The sequence below is a fragment of the Dermacentor silvarum genome, chromosome 3 (assembly GCF_013339745.2).
Source record: "Dermacentor silvarum isolate Dsil-2018 chromosome 3, BIME_Dsil_1.4, whole genome shotgun sequence".
Classification (NCBI taxonomy): domain Eukaryota; kingdom Metazoa; phylum Arthropoda; class Arachnida; order Ixodida; family Ixodidae; genus Dermacentor; species Dermacentor silvarum.
This window is the reverse complement of record NC_051156.1, coordinates 77805049-77827939: the sequence shown is the minus strand read 5'-3', so window position 1 is coordinate 77827939 and position 22891 is coordinate 77805049. Positions and strand designations below refer to the sequence as shown.

Sequence of the window (22891 nt, the reverse complement as noted above, 5' to 3'; positions counted from 1 at the left end):
CAAATTCATGCCAAATGGTTGCGTTTATTATAGCACTGCCATACAAAACTGCGTATGTGATACTCATATGGGCCCATTCTTGACCGATCGCTACCCAGAATCGATGTGCCAAGGCGACACAAGGGGTACGTAGCCTCCAATATAATAAAGCAGTAGTGCCCCATCCACAACAGACATAGCCACACCGAGCGCGGTTGCTTGATGGATAGCCATTGAAAAGCAGTAGCAACCGAGACACTAGGGACAGAGGGGGTTACGGAGTTTCATCTGTAGTGACGTAATCGCAACAAGCCATACTAGGTCATGGTATCATTTGGCAGTGTGGATGACGGCGAGACTGCCATTTCCGTGTACCTGCCGATGTTCACATAAGGTTTCGGGATTCACAGCTGACATAGGGATATGGAGCAGGTTGCACAGAAAAGCTATAGCTGACTTTGACAAAAATCTTCGATGGTTTCTGCCACAAGTGTTTTGTATTCGCAGTCCTTGCTTGTCGCGCGTGTGCAGATTCCCGCGCATCCGAGAAAGCAGGTGCCTTTACCTTCATTCCCTATGGTATACATACTCCGTTTCATACAATTAGCAGGCAATGCTGCGGAAGTTGTGCAAGCACTGTGCTTATAAAAGACTCACTCCGCGCGTTTCACAGTACAGTTGTAGCTGAATTACGAAGTTTTCTATGGAATCAATTTCAATTGTCAAAGCTTCAACTTGTGGGTGTCAGGTTTCCGTGAAATCCCGTACTTTTGGTGCATCTTTATGCTTCCTGTACGCAACGCACATTGTTTTAGTCGCGAGCGCAAGCAGTGTGGCCGTGACCGCTGGTCGCAGAAACGTGTCACTCCGCTCGTTCTGTGATAGGTAGGGTCAGATGTTCGACGCTCTCCATTGTAATAAATGCGTCATATCCTGCTACGGTGAAGTATCAGAGGTTACATTACATCGAACTGCATGACGCACACCTACGATTTTCATTTCATACGTGACGCACCGTTTTGGCTCGCAGATGAGATAAACGAGGGACTTCTATCTAGCATTGGTAGCGTTGCCTACAATGTATTAAACGGCGTACAGGTTGCCGTAACTTGAAACAAAATTTAGTTACGACTGCACAATCGTTTCTCTTCCTCTTCGTTCCCCCGTGTTTCCTGCGCCATCCCATTATGTTTTTGGCCCAACTCGGCCGACTTTCAATTCTGCTTTCGCGAATAGCAGGAAATTTCTGTAAAACTCTGGCGCATACGTTAATCCAAGAATGTTAGAGTATATTAGCGACTTCTTTCTCGCAGCCTGCTTCTTTCTGGGGTTTTACGTGCCAAAACCTGTTATGATTATGAGGCACGCAGTAGTGGAGGGCTCCGGAGTAATTTTGACCACCTGGGGTTCTTTAACGTGCACTACAACGCAAGCACACGGGCGTTTTTGCATTTCGCCTCCGTCGAAATGCGGCCGCCGCGGCCGGGATTCGATCCCGCGATCTCGTGCTCAGCAGCGCAACGCCTTAGCTGACTGAGCCACTCCGGCGGGTCTCGGCAGCCTGCTTGCATGAAACCTTGCACTCGCCACTTTACTTAAAATTTACTCTTTTACTTCCCCATTCTGTATAACGGTGTTGCATCTCCTCAAGCATGTTCGGTCAGAGAAGTGGCTTGGTCGTCGCCGACGCTGTTTGGCTGCGCATGCACTTGTGACGGCATGTACTGCCTATAAAATGTGTGCGGATACTTTGCAGCAACGTGACTGCTAGCGAATAATCAAAATGAATATCGCTTTAGCGAGCTACGCACAGAACATAGCGCGAAACTGTGCCACTTTCTGGAACAGCAACTAAACGTAACTCACCTGAAAAGCACGCAGAGGACCGGTACGTTGAGCAAAACTCCGGCAAGAAAGAGCATCATCCACGAATAGCCAAATTCCTGCGCAATGTACAGCAGTATGCGTGGGAAGAAAGATCCAGCACTGCAGAACGCCACCATGTTCAGCTGCATCACGAGACGCCGCTTGGTGACGAAAGTACGCTCGATGAACGTACCGGTCAGCACGAACACGAGGCCGGCCCCAATGCCTGCGCATTCACAAATACCTATATAGTGAACCGGGTGAAGGAGGAAAAAGAGAGGGAAAGGCAGCGAGGTTTGTCAGTGTAAGTACCGGCTGGCTGCCATGTGCCGGGGAATGAGTGACAGAAGTAGAGAAGTTATAGAGAAACAGAAAGAGAGATTTTATTGAAGACAAGGCAGAGAGGTCGACCTGAGCTAGTGTGTTCTAGCCTACTACTCTGCACTAACGCGATGCGACGCGCTACACCTTTCAGACTATGTCCCACAATCTACAAGTCCTTAAGTACTGGAGCAGCGCGTTTAAAGCCGTGAGTGTTGAGCCCGGTGAGAACCATTGTATTAGGACTCACTCCTCCGCCAGAGCGCCATCGTACAGTTTGTGAAACACGACTGACAGCGCTTTTCTTCCCAAACTGTTACCGGGAGCCTGCTACCGGACGCATGGGCGACGAGGTTTACACACATGCTGCAAAGAGGCGACACTTCAGAGAAAGTTTATGCGGACAGTTGGCGTTTCATTTTCATACACGTACCTTGGACAAGACAGACAAAAAAGACTTCATGAACCCTATTACAGGAGTAGCGTTCGCCCCGTCACCTGCTTCGTGTCTCTTTATCGCGGGAAATTTGTTTTTTTGAAAACATAGACGGAGCAGTGCGATTTCTAGTGCTTAGAGACAAAATGACGCTATAAAAGCACCACCGGTGCTCTCTATATTGTGTTCGGCTTGGCGCTACTTGATACCCATAGACCTAAACTGAATCCCCGCAACTAGCGTAGCTCGAGTTGCGTGCTTTATTTGTCATTTCTACATTGAAGCTATATCATTGTTTTCTTGCAGCAAAGCAACAAAAGACCTAATTTGGTGGCGGAAAATATAAAACTTTAAGCGAGAAGCTTGCTTCATCGATATCCTTCGCATTCAGCAACACTGGTTTACGCGTCCTCGAGATTTTCGTAGGTGGCAAAAGCATGCAAAAGTGTGAAATTCACCTCCTTAATTTTTTAATGTTAGCGCGAACTCTTATTTAAAGGGACACTAAAGGGGAAAATTATTTGTTCTGTAGCAGCTAGATTACCCTTCCACAATACCCAAAACACCACTCTTACCGCGAGAAGCCGCTTGGTAAGCCAGAAAGAAACTAAAAACAAAGAGGCAAGTGGCGACGCCACCTTGAAGTTCCCGCACCAGCTCACCGTCACGTCATTGATTTTGACAGCGTCTTATAGGTCTGAGTTATTTCTTTAGTGGTAAAGATTGACTACATTGTGTTATAGAGGAGCCCAAGATTGAATATGGCAAGTTTCGCGAACCTTTATTGAACCAACGTGGCCCAAATACGAGAAGTTACTTTAGAAGTAGTGATGTCACAGTGAAGTGCTGACGTTGGGGTATCCGCGCGACATTAAAAAATTGCTTTGAGCTTCATTTTATCTTCTAATAATTGACCTATTTTAGTGTAATTAACGACAGCAGGGCTTCCGAAGAATACTTTATCAGTCCAAGTTGATTTATTGTTTTGCTTTAGTGTCCCTCAAAGGAGGGAAAATATTTCTCTTCAATTGTGCTTGCAGCAATCTTATAATATAGTTCTGCTTCGCCAATAGTGCGTTGGCGCTCACAGCCGTCTGTGTGAAGTGTATTCCGCTGTAGCATGTAATACAGGCTTTCACGTTCGGGACGAACTTCTCTTTCTTGAAGTCCATTGCCCTGCCCTGCACTGCCCCCGGGATCGGCCCACCATTAGTTTCTGTCTATTAAGCCATGAAAAAATTCCGGAATCCTAGTCATAGACAGGTTCGCTATAAAAGCGTTCGGTCTGCTTCCGTATTTAAGTGGTGGAGGTGTGGGGTACACGGGCAGTATCTTTTTTTAATTTTATATTAAAAGTATTTGAGGAGAGGTTGGTGCCTATGTGGCGCCGGCTACTCCTCTTCTCTTACATGATAGTCGTCCTCGGAATGTTGTTAAAAATCACAAAACTGGACTAATAACCACAAGTACAAACATTCACGTACTAACTCTTAACTGCAATATAAATAAATATTCGCGCAACAGAAGAGTTCACATAACAAAAATACTCACAAAACCGGTGCTCACACTCGACACATGAGTTCACAAAGCATAAATGATCACAAAACCAAGATGTTCACAAAGAAGATGTTGGGCACTTCCGAATTAGGTCCCTCTTGAATGTCACGCTCTAACTACAACAGTCTTGTACGCAGACACAAATGCTACATGAACACGAAGAAACAATAAACATGTAATCAAGAGTGCCTGTTAATAATAACAATTCCAGCAATAACTAATATCTGACTTAGTATTCTTGTGATATGGGCAGTATCTTAGTTCCACCTTCGACATTGCCTTCTTTGCGGCCGCGGCTGCTATAGCAATCCCGTCCAGAGGATATTGTTTTGCGAGTCAGCTGCTGCCATCGTGTCGCCTTCTCCAGCACGGACGCCAGCCAGGCAGATCGAACGCTTCGCTTTAACGGAAGACGACCTGTGGTATCATTCCGCGCAGACAACGCAGCTCTTTATGGTCCGCCATTCGAGCCTGTGGCCTCTGTGAAAAGCTTCTACGTCGCTATATCAGCCCGTACGCCGTCCTAGAACGTACGTCTGACGTGAATTACCGCATTATTACGGCCCATTCTGCGGACGACCACGTTCATCGCAACATTGCGCCGGTACACGTGTCCACCTTATTCAAGCCGCTGACTCCTCGCTCACTTATTCTTTGACTTGCGGCTAGGTTGGCCGCTTCAGCATAGGAAGGGGAAGATGGCAGTCGAGCACTATGGGTCGCCTCATTCTTTTCATCTGTATATAATGTCATCATCCTAGATCTTAGCCGCGGATGCTCTCTGTGACCGGGCAAAAAGACAGGGTTCGGTCTCCTTCCATTACTTTATTATATACATATATATAAAGACAGCACAGCTGCCATAACGCTTCAGAGGAAGAGCGAGAAAATACGGATAAACAAAGAGATCGGAATACAGCGGTGCGACGGGGACAGTCAATTTTTGCAGACACTAACAGGAAGAAATGGAATTGGTGGGACATGTTATCCGCAGGACAGATCACAGCCGTCTAAATAGTTAAACAACGGGTGCAAAGAGAAAGAAAGCGCCGTTGAGGACGGCAGAGAATTAGCTCGTAGGATGAAACTAGGCAAGTGACAGGTTTGAGATATGGTCGGCTTGCTTAAGACAGGGTTAATTGGAGATCATGCCTTCGTCCTGCAGTGTAAATATATATATATATATATATATATATATTGTGAGCAATATTCATACACTTCATATTCTCATCTGTACATACTCATCATCACCATTCTTGGTCTGGTGGTGGGGCTCTCGCTTGAGAGAATAAAGAAGAGAGTGACCGCCTAAACGTTGTCTCGCAATATATATATATATATATATATATATATATATATATATATATATAGGGTTGACGATGACGAAGGCACTTATACGAAGGTGCTGTCTTGCACTGTTGTCTGTTACCTGGCGCAAAAAAATACAGCACCAGATATAATGCTAATCATGGCAGATGATGTACGTAAGCACGGACGGCAGCTTCAACACAAGCACGCCGTCATCTTTATGCCGTTGTCGTCACTTTCTCGCCTTCATTCGGTTGCGATCATTCCTTCATCGTCACCGTTCCGCCGTCTTCATGGCGTGCTCCTCACGCCATCTGTCAAGACACAGTCGTCTTTCCAGTGTTGTCAAGCTGTCTTGTTATACCGCTGCCGTCATCATTCCTTGTTCATCATTCCAGCATTGTGATTGTGCCACCGTCGTACAGTCGTTCTCATTTAGCCATGGTCGTTCAACAGTCATCAATAAAGTGTCACTAGGCCATCACTCTTTCTGCAACATGCTCTATACTCACGCAAAGTCGTCATTATTCATTCCTGGCAATAGCGCCGTTGTGATGCTGCCGCAATCGGTGCACCCTCGTCATTTCAGCTTTGGCATCTCATTTCCTTCATGTTGTCTTCATCACGCCATCGTCATATCATCGTCCTTATTCCAGAATTGTGAGAACATTGTCGCCGTGTCATCGGCGGTCCCCCATCATCATTCTTTATTTGTCGTTCCATCCTAGTTATCATGGCGTCATAGTCTTTCAATCGTCGTCATTGGGTGGTAGTCATTGCCGTCGTCGTGATGACGTGGTCGTCACACCATTGCCGTCATACCCACACTGTCATCACACGGTCATCATTGCTTCGTCAGCATGCGTAGGATCTGCATGCTCGAGCGTCAGAAATTTATGTTGAGGCAGGAGTGCCGCGGTTAAAGTGTGTCCAAGTTGGACGTGTGCTCTATACAGAAATGTTTGATCTTCAAGAGCAGCGTTCTTCGCAAACTACAAGCAGAACTTCGCTTAAACCGATTTCCAGAGCGTAGAATCTCCAAATCTTCTTTTGTCGAATTGATTAACTATAAACCCTTATGTCTGTGCGGTTCCTCATATACGGCGTTTCAACCATTTCAACACGTGCCCGACATCTGACACCACATGACCAGCTCGACACCGCAAAGATAAAACGAAAACCAGCAAACGGTGGTCGTTTCCCAACAGACGTATTGCTCGCGGAAGCTGAGAACAACTGCCACCTGTTGCAGGAGTATATCCAGTGTTAAGCGGAGAGGTGAAATGCGGCCATACACTATGCTTTATCGAGCCTCTAACTTTCGACCCGATTCCTTCACGGCACGCTTCGGTAAAGCGTTATGCGAAAACCGGATGTAATAACTTCAATGCTGAAGCTATAAATCCGACCCGTGTTGAACTCTGTACCATGTGTGGAAAATCAAGCCCGCGCAGAGAATATACCATGTTTAATCGTGTAAGAGCCGCAATTTATTCTCGCACTCTCGTCGAGGTGCTGCCCTTGCACGGGGAGTGTGACATAGTGGTGTAATTTTTGAATTACACCACTATGTCACCGTGCGTAATATTATGGATTTCATCGTGCAAAAAAAGCAACCGCTGTTGTTTTCATAACGCGTGCATTTTTTCAAGCAAGCATCGCACGCAGCTGGTGTATATGGTCTGTGCTACTGGCATTGCCGCCGCTGCTCTCATTCATTTCGGTAGCAGGCTTATCGATATTCATCCTCAGTGGCCAAGGCGTTACATGACAGAGTCGAAACTTTTCACAAGGATGTCCGTAGGCACGCCACACCCTCAGAATCCAAGAACATTCACATAAGCTGCGGCGTTCTCTTCATTCTTTGAATTCTTTATTAATTTTTTTTAGAATTTTGAGCTGACAAGTTACAAGTGCGGCCCTTATTTGGTATATACGTTGTATGCATGTATGCATATATATATATATATATATATATATATATATGTGTGTGTGTGTGTGTGTGTGTGTGTGTGTGTGTGTGTGTGTGTTGTGAGACGACGCCCGGGACGAAGGCAGAGCTTATGGTCACACAGAGCGAGACAGCCCACGAACACCAAACCGACAAAATGATGAGGATTATGAGGATGGGTATATACACATGAAGACGATGATGAGCTGCACAGTTAGCGCTCACACTAAATCCCCCCCCCCCCTCACGAAAGCGGCCGGTAAGTCAGCGAGTCAGAAACGATCGGAACGCCGAAGATACGGCTTCAGGCGAGAGACGTGAACAATTTCAGTGCTGCAGCAACGGCGGTCAGTAACCGAGGTAACAGGAGCTACGCTATATAGTTCACGGCAGATGTTCTTTCAAGCACGGTATATGGGCCGCGATACCTGTGAAGAAATTTTTCACAGAGCCCTGGCCCTCGAACAGGTGTCCACAGGAGCACTTCGTCGCCTGGGCGGAACGAAATGACACGACGGGTCGCATCACAACGGACTTTCCTCTTGTCCTGAATGGTCACGGTGTAGGCGCGCGCAATTTCGTGGCAGTGGGCGACGTGGGCAGCGAACTCCTCTGGTAGAGATGTGGATGGAACAGAAGGCGCTGAGAGAAAGGTGGTGTCCAAAACAAAAGACGGTGCACGGCCGTACACGAGGAAAAAGGGGCTGTAGTTTGTTGTGCGTTGAACGGCAGTATTATATGCAAACGTGACGAAAGGAAGTATAGTGTCCCAGTTTGTGTGGTCGGGTTTCACATACATGGAGATCATGTCGGACAGAGTTCGATGGAAACGCTCCGTAAGACCATTGGTCTTGGGATGGTACGCAGAGCTGTTCTTATGCATGGTGTTTGAGGGAAGAACATGGGAATGAAATGACTTGCCACGGTCACTTAGAAGAACACGAGGCGCACCGTGGCGCAAGATAATGGCTTGCAGGACAAACTCGGCGACCTCAGAGGCTGCATCAGAAGGAAGAGCTGCCGTCTGAGCGTAGCGAGTGAGATGGTCCACGGCGGTGACAATCCAGCAGTGACCCGCGGGTGTAAGCGGAAGGGGTCCGTATAAGTCGATGCCCACGAATTCAAAGGGAACGGACGGGCACGGCAATGGTTGTAAAGGGCCGGCGGGAAGAGAGGTCGAACGTTTTCGATGTTGGCATGACGCACACGAACTGACGTACTTGGCAATACTAGTAGACAGGCCAGGCCAGAAACAGCGAGTCTTAATGCGGTCGTAGGTTTAATGAAATCCTAAGTGGCCAGCCGTTGCGCCGTCGAGAAAAGCTTGTAAAATTTGCAGTCGAAGTGAGCGACAGACGACTGGGACCCATCGGTGACCAGTAGGGTGGTAAACTTGCCGCAATAATGAGCCATCATGAAGTTTAAACCATGCCAGTTGTCGTTTTAAGCGGCTGTTGGGAGGACGAGATAAGCCAGTGAGCCGGTCGATAATTGTGCGGCGGTAGGTATCTGCACGTTGGAGGGAAGCGAGGTCTTCTGAGGACAGAATGTTGACCGAGATCATGAACCGTACCCGGGCCATGATTGTGGTCGGATGGCTGGGCGGTGCCCAACGGAGGGAAAGTGAGACATAGGCATTTGGCGACAGCGGGCAACAAGATAAAGCTTCAGCATCTTGATGTTGCCTGCCAGACCTCTATGTGACAGTGTAGTCGTACTCCTGCAGACGCAGAACCCAACGGCCGAGGCGTCCGGACAGATTCTTCAGGGAGGACAACCAACACAGAGCATGGTGGTCAGCCACAATTGTGAATTGGCGGCCATATAAATAGGCCCGAAACTTTGGTATGTACCATACGATGGCGAGGCATTCTACTTCGGTGATAGTATAGTTTCGCTCAGCAGGAGAAAGAGTACGACACGCGTAGGCTACGACTTGCTGTTCACACGCGTGTTTCCGCTGCAGCAGGACAGCGCCTATTCCATGTCCACTTGCGTCAGTGTGGAGGATAGTATAGGGCTGTGGGATCAAAGTGACGAAGCACTGGCCCTGATTTGAGGCATCACTTTAGGGTCTGAAAGGCGGCGTCACATTCATCCGTCCAGGTAAAGGGTGTGGCCGTGGTCATGAGTTTATGTAGAGGAGCTGCGATAGTCGCGAAGCCACGGACAAAGCGATGGAAGTACGACGATAATCCGAGAAACCTGTGAAGGTCTTTAGGTGTGGTTGGTGTTGGGAACTGCTGTACAGCAGCGACCTTGTCGAGATCTGGCTCAATGCCGTGCTTGCTGACCACGTGACCTAATACTTTGATGCTGCGGTTCACAAATCGACACTTCTTAGTATTGAGCTGGAGACCGGCCTTGGCTAGACACGTGAGAACGTCGTCTAAACGTTCTAGGTGGTGGGAGAAGGTGGACGAAATTGGACAAAAGATGACAATGTCGTCCAGGTAACATAGGCAGGTTTTCCATTTGAGCCACGTAGTACGGTATCGATCATTCGTTAAAATGTGGCTGGCGCTTTGCACAGACCAAAAGGCATTACGTTGAATTCGAAAAGGCCATCAGGTTTTGCAAACGCCGTCTTCTCTTTGTCGGGCTCATGCATATGGATCTGCCAATATTCAGAACGCAAGTCGAGGCACGAAAAATAATGGGCACCTTGTAAGGTATCCAAAGCATCGTCAATACGGGGCATAGGATATACATCCTTACGGGTAATTCTGTTTAGTGCCCTATAATCGACGCAAAAGCGTACCCAACCGTCCCTTTTTTAAACTGGGACAACAGGAGACGACCCAGGGCTTGCTGAAGGCCTTATAACGTTCCGTACGAGCATGTCGTTGACTTGGTCTTCTATAACTTTCGATGTGATGAGCGGCCACGGTTGTTTTACCCAAGCCATCCGAACACATGTCAAAGCAAGGTTGGTGTTTTCTTAAGATGGTCAGCAAGGCATCAGTCTGAGTTGGGCTCAGATCTGAACTCACAGTGGCCCTGAGAGCACTGGGTGAACCGTCCGTGGGCGTACACTCGGCGAAGGAGGAAACAGGCGAAGCAGTGACGACACATACTGGTGCTGCGTCGATAAGCATGGCAACAATGGACCCCTCCGGCAGCAGAAGTGGCTCTGATGTCGTGTTGTAGGCGCGTCAGGCTGGCGCAGCCGCGTGTGAAACGCACTAGACAAGAATCGATGGCGATTCCCCGAAAAATGCAGCGCTGAGAAGGGGAAACCACTGCGTCGACGTCGATATTTCGCTAGATCTAATGGTGAGAATGCGGGCTTGGCCGGGTGGAAGAAGAAAATCTGCCGCTGTGACAAGGTGGGGCGGCGAGGAATCGGCAACGTCAGTGAGCTCGGTGTGCGTAATATGTACAAGTGTTAGTCCGCACGAAATGGCAGCAGATGCAGCTGACAAGAAATCCCAAACTAAGATGAACGAATGAGCGCACGACGGAAGAACATTAAACTGTATATTATATGACGGCGAATTCCGTCGATGAGGACACGAGCAGTACACTGTCCGGTAGGGTAAATCGGACTGTCATTGGCGCCACATAATACCGGACCAACATACGGAGTTTGCACTTTTCGTAGACGCAACCATAGTTCGCGATGAATAACAGAGATGGCGGCGCCAGTGTCAATAAGAGCGTCGACAGAAACACCTTCCCGAATTGGGAAAATTCGCAAACAAGCAGTTTCTCCTCCTAAAACTGCAGTGTCTAGTTTTCCGGATGGTTGTAGAAAGAAGTGGAGGCAGGACGCAGGGGCGATGAAGTACGGCGGAACGGAGATGGGGAACGACGACGGGGTGAGCGAGAAGATCGGGACATGTTTTGGTACAACGGAGGTGAGGGCGAACGACGTGACGAGGATATATAGGGTCCTGAAACGTAGGCGTCCGATCTGGGCACATAGTCTCTCTCATAGGCGGAATAGCCACGTCGTTCATCATGCTGGCGCCGGCGGCAGAAATGAGAGATATGACCACGTATGCCACAGTAGAAACATACTGGGCAGGAAGGGCGGCAGGTAGAGTCGTATGGTTGCACGGCGGCCTTCGCTGCCATCGAGGCCAGGTGGTCGCAGACAATGGTGGTAGGTGCGAATGGAACTGGGACCGCAGGCCGCGAAGCCATCTCGGTGTAAGAAGGTGCACAAACAGGCGCAGGGGACCGGGCATTTGTGACACTTGGCATAGACGCCAGTTCTTCTTTAATGATCTCGCGCAAATTGGGAGGAGGAGCGTGCAAAGACGCAATAGCGGTGTTGGCCAGAGCATGGCCGTGAAGATCCTCTCGCACAATTATGCGGATGAGCGCTCGCAATTCGTCGTTGTCGGTAAGGTGAGCGTCGCAGGAGGCGCGTGGAAGACGAAAGGAGCAGATCGTGGCAAACCGTTGGCAAGTCCGGATGATGTCACTAACGGAAGTGGGGTTCTGAATAACAAGGACGTGAAAAGCAACGGAGTTGATGCCCTTCAGGATATGGCGGATACGTTCCACTTCGGGCATGTCACTCTGAGCGCGACTGGCAGAGAGCCAGAGCGTCTTCAATGTAAGAGGTATAGGATACCTCGGCTCCCTGGATGCGGGTAGCGGGCTTCTGTTTCGCTACTTCGGAGCGCGTAGCAGATGCGCCAAATATCTGTCGCAGCTACGCAGTAAATGCTGGCCAATCAGCGAAGTCGCGCTCATGGTTGAAAAACCAAGTTTGGGCGACCTGCCTCAGGTAGAAGGCAACGTTCCGGAGCTTGTTTGACTCGTCCCAATGGTTGCAAGCGCTCACCCTGTCGTACTGGTCAACCCAGTCTTCCACGTCTTCGCCGCGAAGGCCTGAAAAAACCTGACGGTCGCGTTGTGGTGCGGTGACGGACCAAATAGGCCCAGCTGGCGGAGCTGAGGTGATCGCAGCAGTGGTGGTCGCAGCAGTGTGCCATGGCTGGTGTTGGCGAGCACAACCGTCGACCAGAGCGGAGCTTCAGGGGTGACCGGTAGAGCAAGAGGACGGAGATACCCCGCACCTCCACCACTTGTGAGACAACGCCCGGGACGAAGGCAGAGCTTTGTATTGTCACACAGCGCTAGACAGCCCACGAACACCAACCAGACAAAATGATGATGATTATGAGGATGGGTATATACACATGAAGACAATGATGAACTGCACAGTTAGCGCTCACAATATATATATTGAGGAAGCCGTAAAATATGGACGCAGCATTACATCAGTAAGAAGAAAGCTTGGCATAGGACAAGGCAAGATGTATGCACTGAAAGATAAGCATGGTAATATCATCAGCAATTTCGATGACATAGTAAAAGCAGCGGAAGAATTCTATACTGACCTGTACAGTGCGCAAAACAGCCAAGCTACTTTCATTCAAAATAGTGATGAACCGGATACAGAGGCTCCATCTATAGCTAGCGCTGAAGTTAGAAGGGCCTTGAAAGACATGACCAGGGGAAAAGCTGCTGGAGAAGATGGAATAACAGTAGATTTAATCAAAGATGGAGGAGATATCATGCTTGAAAAGCTTGCGGCCCTTTATACGGAATGCCTCACAACTTCATGTGTACCAGAGAGCTGGAAGAACGCCAACATTATACTAATCCATAAGAAGGGAGATGTTAAAGAACTGAAGAATTATAGACCCATTAGCTTGCTTTCAGTATTGTATAAACTATTCACCAAGATAATTTCCAATAGAATCAGGGCAGCACTTGACTTCAGCCAACCAAGAGAACAGGCTGGCTTCAGGAAGGGATATTCTACGATGGATCATATCCATGTCATAAATCAGGTAATCGAGAAATCTGCGGAGTACAATCAACCTCTCTACATGGCTTTCATAGATTATGAAAAGGCATTTGATTCAGTAGAGATACCAGCAGTCATAGAGGCATTGCGTAATCAAGGAGTACAGGAGGCATACGTGAATATCTTAGCAAACATCTACAAAGATTCCGCAGCTACCTTGGTTCTCCACAAGAAAAGTAGAAAGATACCTATCAAGAAAGGGGTCAGGCAAGGAGACACAATCTCTCCAATGCTATTCACTGCATGCTTAGAAGAAGTATTCAAGCTGTTAGACTGGGAAGGATTAGGAGTGAGGATCAACGGCGAATATCTCAGCAACCTTCGGTTTGTAGATGACATTGTCCTATTCAGCAACAATGGAGACGAATTACAACAAATGATTGAGGACCTTAATCGAGAAAGTGTAAGAATTGGGTTGAAGATGAATATGCAGAAGACAAAGATAATGCTCAATAGCCTGGCAAGGGAACAAGAATTCAGGATCGCCAGTCAGCCTCTCGAGTCTGTAAAGGAGTACATTTATCTAGGTCAATTACTGACAGGGGACCCTTATCACGAGAAAGAAATTTACAGAAGAATAAAATTGGGTTGGAGTGCATACGGCAGGCATTACCAAATCCTGACTGGGAGCTTACCACTGTCGTTGAAACGAAAAGTGTACAATCATTGCATTCTACCGGTGCTAACATATGGGGCAGAAACTTGGAGGTCAACAAAGAAGCTCGAGAACAAGTTAAGGACCGCACAAAGAGCGATGGAACGCAAAATCTTCGGACTAACGTTAAGAGACAGGAAGAGAGCGGTGTGGATCAGAGAACAAACGGGGATAGCCGATATTCTTGTTGACATTAAGCGGAAGAAATGGAGCTGGGCAGGCCATGTAATGCGTAGGATGGATAACCGGTGGACCATTAGGGTTACAGAATGGATACCAAGAGAAGGGAAGCGCAGTCGAGGCCGGCAGAAAACCAGATGGGCTGATGAAGTTAGGAAATTTGCAGGCGCAAGTTGGAATACGCTAGCGCAAGACAGGGGTAATTGGAGATCGCAGGGAGAGGCCTTCGTCCTGCAGTGGACATAAAATATAGGCTGATGATGATGATATATATATATATATATATATATATATATAGGAAAATCAGAAGCACAACTTCGCGGTTATCTTAGGTTTTTATTTACCCAACAGTTTCGGTCGGTGGACCGACCTTTTTCAAGGGACATATATATATATATATATATATATATATATATATATATATATATATATGACCTGATCATATCGAGCCAGCAGAGCCAGCAGTTTCTTTCCCCTGTTCTTTGTTACTTCCGACCTTTCAATTTTAGCCGCAGCTAATTTCCCCGATGATTTCCTTGGCTCCATTGTCTGCTCGCTTTATATGTTCATGATTACGAAAAAACAAGCCCCTCGAATTCCCTGCTTCTCTCTTGTTATATATACATATATATATATATATATATATATATATATATATATATATATATATATATATATATAATGTCACGGGATGTTCTTGCAAGTCCACAGGACGTCTGACTGAAGTACAAGAAGACGGAGCAGTCTCAGCTGGACACTGATCGAGCGCGCACTCGTAGTTCGTCGACTTCCTCTTTCACACTTTACCGTGCCAGTACCGATAATCTCCAGTACAATCACCCCCCGCACAGAAAGAAGCCATCCTGGCGACCTAGGGAAAAGACAGCATCGGCGGGTCGTAACACGGTTTAAGCCGTGCTACATGAACTATTTCGCGCCCTCGGCAACGGCGATCAGAAGACGGCGCGAGCGGCTCGATGACATAGTTCACAGGTGATGCTTGCTGCAGTACGCGGTAGGGACCGTGGTAGTTGGACAAAAACTTAGTGGATTGGCCGGGGGAAGTAGCCGGGACCCGAAGCCAAACAAGCATTCCGGGAGAATAGCGGGCACTAGGAGCGGATGCGTCATGGCGTGATTTTTGGCGCCACTGATCTTGGGTGGTGAACGAGCGGGCTAGTTGGCGACATTCCTCAGCATAAGCAGCTGCTTCTGAAACAGGTGTCACTTCAGAAGCGTCAGGACGGTAGGTGAGAATGGTGTCCAAGAGGCAGGAAGGTTCTCGGCCATAGAGAAGAAAGAAAGGAGAGAAGCCGGTGGTAGTTTGCGGGGCAGAGTTATAGGCGTAAGTGACAAAAGGAAGAACCCGGTCCCAATTGGAGTGATCGCCAGACACGTACATGGCAAGCATGTCGCCAAGCGTACGATTGAAACGTTCCGTCATGCCGTTAGTTTGTGGATGGTAGGCGGAAGCGGTGCGATGAACGATGTTGCACTCCTTTAGCAGGGCCGCGATGACATTGGAGAGAAAGACGCGCCCACGGTCACTTAATAATTCACGTGGAGCACCGTGTCGCAGAATGAGGTGGCGAAGAAGGAAGCAAGCGACGTCTTTCGCGGTGGACGCTGGCAGTGCAGATGTTTCGGCGTACCGTGTGAGGTGGTCTACGGCAACAATGATCCACCGGTTACCGTCCGGAGTGCTTGGAAGGGGGCCGTAAAGATCAATTCCAACACGGTCGAATGGTCGAGCAGGGCAGGGTAAAGGTTGCAGGGGACCTGCAGAACTCTGAGGAGGGGTCTTGCGGCGTTGACACGTTGCACATGAACGGACGTACTGGCGAACGAATCTGTACATGCCTCGCCAGTAGAATCGAAGACGAAGACGGGAATACGTTTTGAAGACGCCGGCGTGGCCACATTGGGGGTCATCGTGGAAAGCGGCGCAGATGTGTGAGCGCAGGTGACTGGGGATAACGAGCAGCCATCGACGGCCGTCGGTGAGGTAATTCCGTCGATACAAAAGGTCGTCGCGGATGGAAAAGTGGTGTGCTTGACGACGCACGGCGCGTGAGAGAGACGCAGGTGAGCGGTGAGACAGGAAGTCCAGCAGTAGAGAGATCCAGGGATCTTTACGCTGCTCGGCCGGCATGTCGTTGAAGCTAAGAGCTGACAAATCGCAGGTGGGAGGTAAGGAGCAAACTGAGGCAGGAGGTAGCGGAGAACGGGATAGGGCGTCGGCATCTGAATGTTTGCGTCCAGAGCGATAAATGACACGTATGTCATACTCTTGAAGCCGTAAGGCCCAACGAGCGAGGCGGCCACTGGGATCTTTCAAGGACGATAACCAGCATAAGGCATGGTGATCAGTGACAACGTCAAACGGACGGCCGTAAAGATAAGTACGAAATTTGCTGATTGCCCAAACAATCGCCAAACATTCTTTTTCCGTCACAGAATAGTTGGATTCTGCCTTCGTTAGGGTGCGGCTGGCATACGCGACAACGTACTCGTCAAAGCCATCTTTGCGTTGGGCGAGAATGGCGCCAAGTCCGACACCGCTAGCATCCATATGTATCTCAGCAGGCGCATTGGGGTCGAAGTGGCGCAGTACTGGAGGGGACGTGAGGAGCCGGCGGAGCCTCATAAATGATTCGTCACACTCCGAGTTCCAAGCCGACAGGTCTGACGAGCGATTAAGAAGCTGCGTCAAGGGAGCGATGATCGAAGCAAAATTACGAATGAAACGCCGGAAATAGGAAGACAAACCGATGAAGCTCCGTAGTTCCTTTAGAGTGGTGGGCTTGGGGTACTCAGCAACGGCGCGAAGTTTGGCAGGATCAGGCAGAATTCCCTCTTTGGAGACGACGTGGCCTAGGATCGTAAGCTTACGGGCACCAAAATGACATTTTTTCAAATTGAGTTGCAACCCAGCTGACGTGATTCAGGCAAGAACTTGCTCAAGGCGGGCGAGATGCGCATCGAAATCGGTAGAAAAGACCACAATGTCGTCTAAGTAGCCAAGGCATGTGTGCCATTTAAGACCTCTGAGAATAGCGTCCATCATTCCCTCGAAAGTTGCAGGCGCGGTGCAAAGGCCGAAAGGCATTACATTGAACTCGTATAATCCATCAGGAGTTACAAAAGCCGTTTTTGGGCGGTCGGCTTCAGCCATCGGCACTTGCCAGTACCCGGAGCGCAGATCCAGTGAAGAGAAGAACTCAGCTCCCTGGAGGCAATCCAGGGCGTCGTCGATGCGTGGTAGGGGATAAACATCCTTGCGGGTAATCTTGTTGAGTCGGCGGTAATCGACGCAAAACCTGATTGAGCCATCCTTTTTCCGCACCAGCACGACCGGAGACGCCCAAGGACCTGTGGGAGGGCTGGATCACACCTCGTTTCAGCATGTCGTCCACGTGTTCGTCAATGACACGGCGTTCGGCTGCGGAAACACGGTATGGACGTTGGCGCAGCGGAGCATGGTGACCGGTGTCAATACGGTGAACAACCGCTGTCGTGCGCCCCAAGGAAGGTTGGCCGAGGTCGAAAGAAGCACGAAAACGTTCAAGAAGTTCAACAACTTCACTGCGTTGTGTGGGCGTAAGCGCGTCGTCGATGGTATGCAAGAAAGCATCGGGGAAACGCGAGGCTGGTGCGGTAGCAGAAGTGATGGCACCGATAGGCAGTGGCGACCTATCGGAAGATAGGTCAATGGACTAATGATGTCAACTGTGTCTAGACGCCCCACACATTCACCGTGTAAGAGAGTTGAAGGACATGGAAATGGATTGCACGCATAAATGGCAGTGGAACCATTGGTGAGTGTGACGACTGCAAACGGTAGTAGAAGGTTCCGTCGACGCGCACAATCTTCAGACGGTGTAAAAAGAGCTGTCGCGGCGGGGGCAGAGTCACAAGAGACGGGCACCAAGGCGGCAGAAAAAGAAGCGATAATGACGTCAGCGGTGACGATCACTTTAGGAGAACGGTTCGGGAGGTCGACGGTAGTGTCACGGAACGGAGACAAAGCCAGTTGCGCGCGAGCGCAGTCGACAACAGCATCATGTGCGGAAAGGAAGTCCCAACCCAGAATAACGTCATGCGAAGCACGGCATAGGACGACGAATTCTACAAAATATAGTTCATCCTGAATCATAACACGAGCCGTACATGCGGCCGAAGGCTTGACTTGCTGCGAGCTTGCCGTGCGTAGGGAAATGTCTGGTACAGGAATCGTTACTTTCTTGAGTTTGCGGCAGAGGTCTTCACTTATGACAGAAACGGCAGCCCCCGTATCGACAAGAGCTGTTGACGCGACGCTTTCCACAAATACGGCGATTTCGTTAGGAGGAGAAAGACGAGGCCTTGAAAATTTCGACGATGGCGCAGTTCTTGCCTCGGGAACTGCGGCTGTCAGTTTTCCTCCTGACCAGAGCTGGAACGGCGAAGCATGGGTGAAAGGGAACGGCGGCGAGGGGAAGGAGACCGACGAGAGTTGAAGGCGGCGCGACGAGAATACGAGTCCGAGGGATCAGGGATAGAACGATGCGAAGGCTCTTGGGGAAGGTAGCCGAGGTTCGGCACGTCACGACGAAAATAAAGTCCACGGCGGCGACAGAAACGCGCAACATGTCCCGGAATACCGCATGCGAAACAGATAGGGCGGTTGTCCGGAGTACGCCAAGGGTTAAGAGAAGGTCCGGAAGGCGATAAGGGCACGTGGACCGGGCGTACCGGAAGTGGCGACGAGTAGAAAGTAGCGGCGGGTCGGGAGGTAGTAGGCATCGGTCGCGGAGGAGGTCGGCTGAGAGCGGCAGCGTAAGTCAGAGGCGCAGTCACAGGCGGCGGTGTAGAGGGAGGTGGGAGCGCCTCAGAAACTTGTGCTTGGATGACACGACGGAGCGATGGTTCGAGCGTGGAAGCAGGCTCAGCAACACACGCTACAAGAGAGAGCTGGCGAGCCACTTCTTCCCGAATGTATTGTTGAATCTGCGGCAGCAAGCCAGAGTGATCAGCGCCAAGGCATCCAGGCTCCAAGGCCGAGAGGTCCGCGGACTGCACACTGGTGCGACGGGTGGAAAGGCGCTGCTTGCGCAGCTCGTCGAAGCTTTGACAGAGCTCAATTACTTGGGCAACTGTCGTAGGGTTCTTGGCCACGAGCATATGGAAGGCATCGTCGTCTATGCCCTTCATAATGTGCCTTATCTTGTCGGTTTCGGTCATGGACGCATTCACGCGCTTACAGAGGTCGATGACGTCCTCAATGTAGCTCGTGAAGGTTTCACCGCTTTGTTGAGCGCGACCACGCAAACGTGTTCAGCACGGAGTCTGCGCACAGCGGGACGGCCGAAGACCGAAGTGAGGGTCTCGGTGAAGGCTGACCAGGTGGGAAATTCGGCTTCGTGGTTTCTAAACCACAGATGTGCCACATCAGTCAGATAAAGATGGCGTAGGTCAGCTTGTCGCGATCAGACCACTTGTTATGCGCGCTAACGCGGTCATACTCTGCAAGCCAGTCCTCCACGTCGTGATCGTCGGTGCCGCTGAAGATGGCAGGGTCGCGCTGACGTACCGCACCAGAAAACACAACAGCCGGAAGGGCGGGAGCGGATTGCGAAGGGCCAGCGTCGTCGGTCATTGTGGCCGCAGATGGCAACGTACGGCTGCGGAGCTCCAGGTCGGGGAAAACGTTACCCCAGCACTTCCACCAAATGTCACGGGATGTTCTTGCAAGTCCACAGGACGTCTGACTGAAGTACAAGAAGACGGAGCAGTCTCAGCTGGACACTGATCGAGCGCGCACTCCTAGTTCGTCGACTTCCTCTTTCACACTTTACCGTGCCAGTACCGATAATCTCCAGTACAATATATATATCATCAATAGTTAACAAACAACGACACCTGACAACACAGGGGCAATTATGTGTACACATAATTTTCCCTATGTTGTGCTTGGTCTCGTTGTTTGTTGACTTCTTATAATATCATTACTAAAAATCGGGCTGCCTGATTCATTATGTATATATAATATTCACAGTGGGCCGCAAAAGCTTATACGGCATAGGCTTCACGACAAAGTGAAATTGTGCTGTATTCAAACATGACCCTTCTTGTTTAATGAATCACGTTATAGGTCGCAAGGCCCTTGCAGGTTTTGACAAAACAGAGTTTCTGCACTGGTTAACCATAACGCTTATTTCTTATTTAATTATACAGTGTAGGTAACAAACTTACTAGATATTGTTACTTTGTTTTCGACGCTGCTTAGGGTTTCTAAAAATTCAATTTTTTTTCTTTTCAATTCCCTGTCTCCCGTAAATATGTACAGCCCACTTTGCCTTCTCATTCACACACCGAAGGAATGAATTAGTTGATAATAACAGACTGCCCACATAACGGCAACTGAATCGTAAAATGTACCTTTACCATGTGCACGCTACTTACGTGAATAGCTTATCAGGAGGTATTTTTTTATGTTCTTTTCTCCTGCTGTTAGAGTTATATTTCGGCAAGGGTATACTTTACAGTGGTGTTTATAATATTCCTAGCCTCTTTGTATGATATTTTGCTGTTTGCATGAGGTTTGGTCATGTGTACTGCTGTTGTATATTGCATTCTGCATATTTGTATTCTATTTATGTACCGACTCCTGCCATGGCTGCCAAAATGTATCCTGAATTATCGGCAAATAAAAAATCTAGGATAAGGAAACTCGGAAGGCAAAGCACATTCCTGCAGAGCGGGAGCCAATACCTGCACATCGCATATGTTGTGTCCATCAACATTTTCCTGAACGGTGTTATTTGACTTTGAAAAGTAACATTAAACATGTCCTTGTCACAGAAAAACGGGTGCCTTGCAAGCTACAGGCCCACATGCATGGAAGTAAGTTTTCTTGTTTGTTTTCGAATACCATTGCGTAAGGGTCTGTGTGACAAAACATGTTCATAGCTGCAATAGCGCCAACTATTCGGCAGCCTGTTCGTATTCTGGTTTTGGCACGTAAAACCGCAGAAAGAAGAAGAAAGAAGCAGCCTGTTTCTATTCATCGAGGCGACACCACTTTGAAGCTTTCTCCCCAAAGCCGCGTCACTTAGCTGAATCCTATACCTGTAATTTATACCATGTAATGAAGACACCTGAATTAATAAATCCTACCTGAAGCGCGCTGGCAACGTGCGAAATGGAAGCTAACCCAACCAAGTTGTCCGCGCAACAATTATAATTGGAGCGATGACCGACGTGGTTGTGGCTCCTGCCGCCGCACCAGCTGCAGCATTGATGAACGCTGGTGGCCCTTCTGCGGACGCCCCGAATATTCAGAAAAATAAGCAGTCGAATGAGCCCCTCGCGGTTGTGCTACATGCTTAGGACTTGACTGAGCTGGGTAAGATTGGACGACCGGCCTTCATTACAGACAAAATATGGGAAAACCAACCATAGCTCAGAAGGCTCAGAAGCCGCTACTGCGTTTTTTTTTTTCGTCTTTTTTGACAATTGGTTTGCCTGTGTTCTTGCCTTTTACGATATATGTGACAATAGCCTTTTCTTCGCATACGATCAGTCAACTTCCTGTTTTTTTTTCGCTCTTATCTTTCTATTTTTTTCTTCGCACACGATCAGACAACGTCCTGTTTCTTTCGCTTCCATCTTTCTATTCGCTTCCGAGTCATGCTTGTGTATACGTATATAGGCCTGCTTTTCTGGTAAACCTACCTACCCTTCTTCTTTCTTATTCTTCCTGGGGTTTTACGCGCCAAAACCAGTTCTGATTATGAGGCACGCCGTAGTGGAGGGCTCCGGATTAATTTTGACCACGGGGGGTTGTTTAACGTGCACTACAACGTAAGCACACGGGCGTTTCTGCATTTCGCCTCCATCGAAATTCGGCCGCCACGGCTGGGATTCAATCCCGCGATCTCGTGCTCAGCATCGCAACGCCTTAGCTTACTGAGCCACCACGGCGGGCAACCTACCTACCCTACTCTCTACATATTTTTTTCTGTATATAATAAAATTACAAGCCAGCCTTAAATAACTGCTGCAGCATCCTTGTATGTGTTTTTCCTGCAATTCCATCTGTTTGTTTTTGGGTTTCCGCTCAGAACTCACTTATAACCGACATTTTTTCTGATTGCCTAAAACACTTGCGTGATGCCATGTTCCTCGTTTACGTGTATACCAAGCTTGCACGTGTAGCATGACACTGTACGTGGAACACGAAATAGGGGAAGTGACGTGCGTTTGTTCGAAGTGCTTATCAGAAAGGAAATTGAATTGGCGCACCAAATTGTGCCGTTATTTTCAAGCATTTGTCTTTGTGAGCCACTTACCATCTGACCTCACAAAGATGTTCATGCCCCACTGGACGCCACGAGCGCAGGACGAACAGGCTAGTTTGTTACAATGAGTTCACCGATGAATTTACCTGACATCGTGCAGGCGTAAACTCTCACGAAAAAGGCTCTTTCGATATTTTGTACCCTTGAAGCTATTGGAGCGCTCTCTTGAGACATGAAGCGCAAAAAAAATTTCCGCTTCGATTCCACCCTCTGAAAGTTGATGTACAGCAAAGCTGTTGACGACGTTTACACAAGCGCCACCACCACAAGGCTTCGCAGCGTCACTGTGATATTTTAAGTTTGCCCTGATGTCGATTACGGTCGCAGCCCACTCTGCGCTACTGATGTAACGGACTGAGCGCCCACTCATCAAGGACAGATACATCGTGTGCACATGTTCATCACGCAGGCGCGCAGGTGTGCCGGAGTACCGCATATATCTTCATTCTGGCGGACCCTCCGCCGG

At 48.8% G+C, this 22891-nt stretch overlaps 1 protein-coding gene across 3 annotated transcripts in view; it reads right to left on the bottom strand.

Annotated features, from left to right (window-relative positions):
* The window catches only part of LOC119445521 (monocarboxylate transporter 12-like), a 107827-nt gene that overhangs the window by 5462 nt on the left and 79474 nt on the right, over positions 1-22891 (bottom strand). For all 3 annotated transcript variants that reach the window (XM_049663366.1, XM_049663367.1, XM_037709785.2), the window contains one exon: positions 1846-2071. In XM_049663366.1, coding sequence (XP_049519323.1) covers positions 1846-2071 — 226 coding nt within the window. The remainder of the gene's footprint in view (positions 1-1845; positions 2072-22891) is intronic.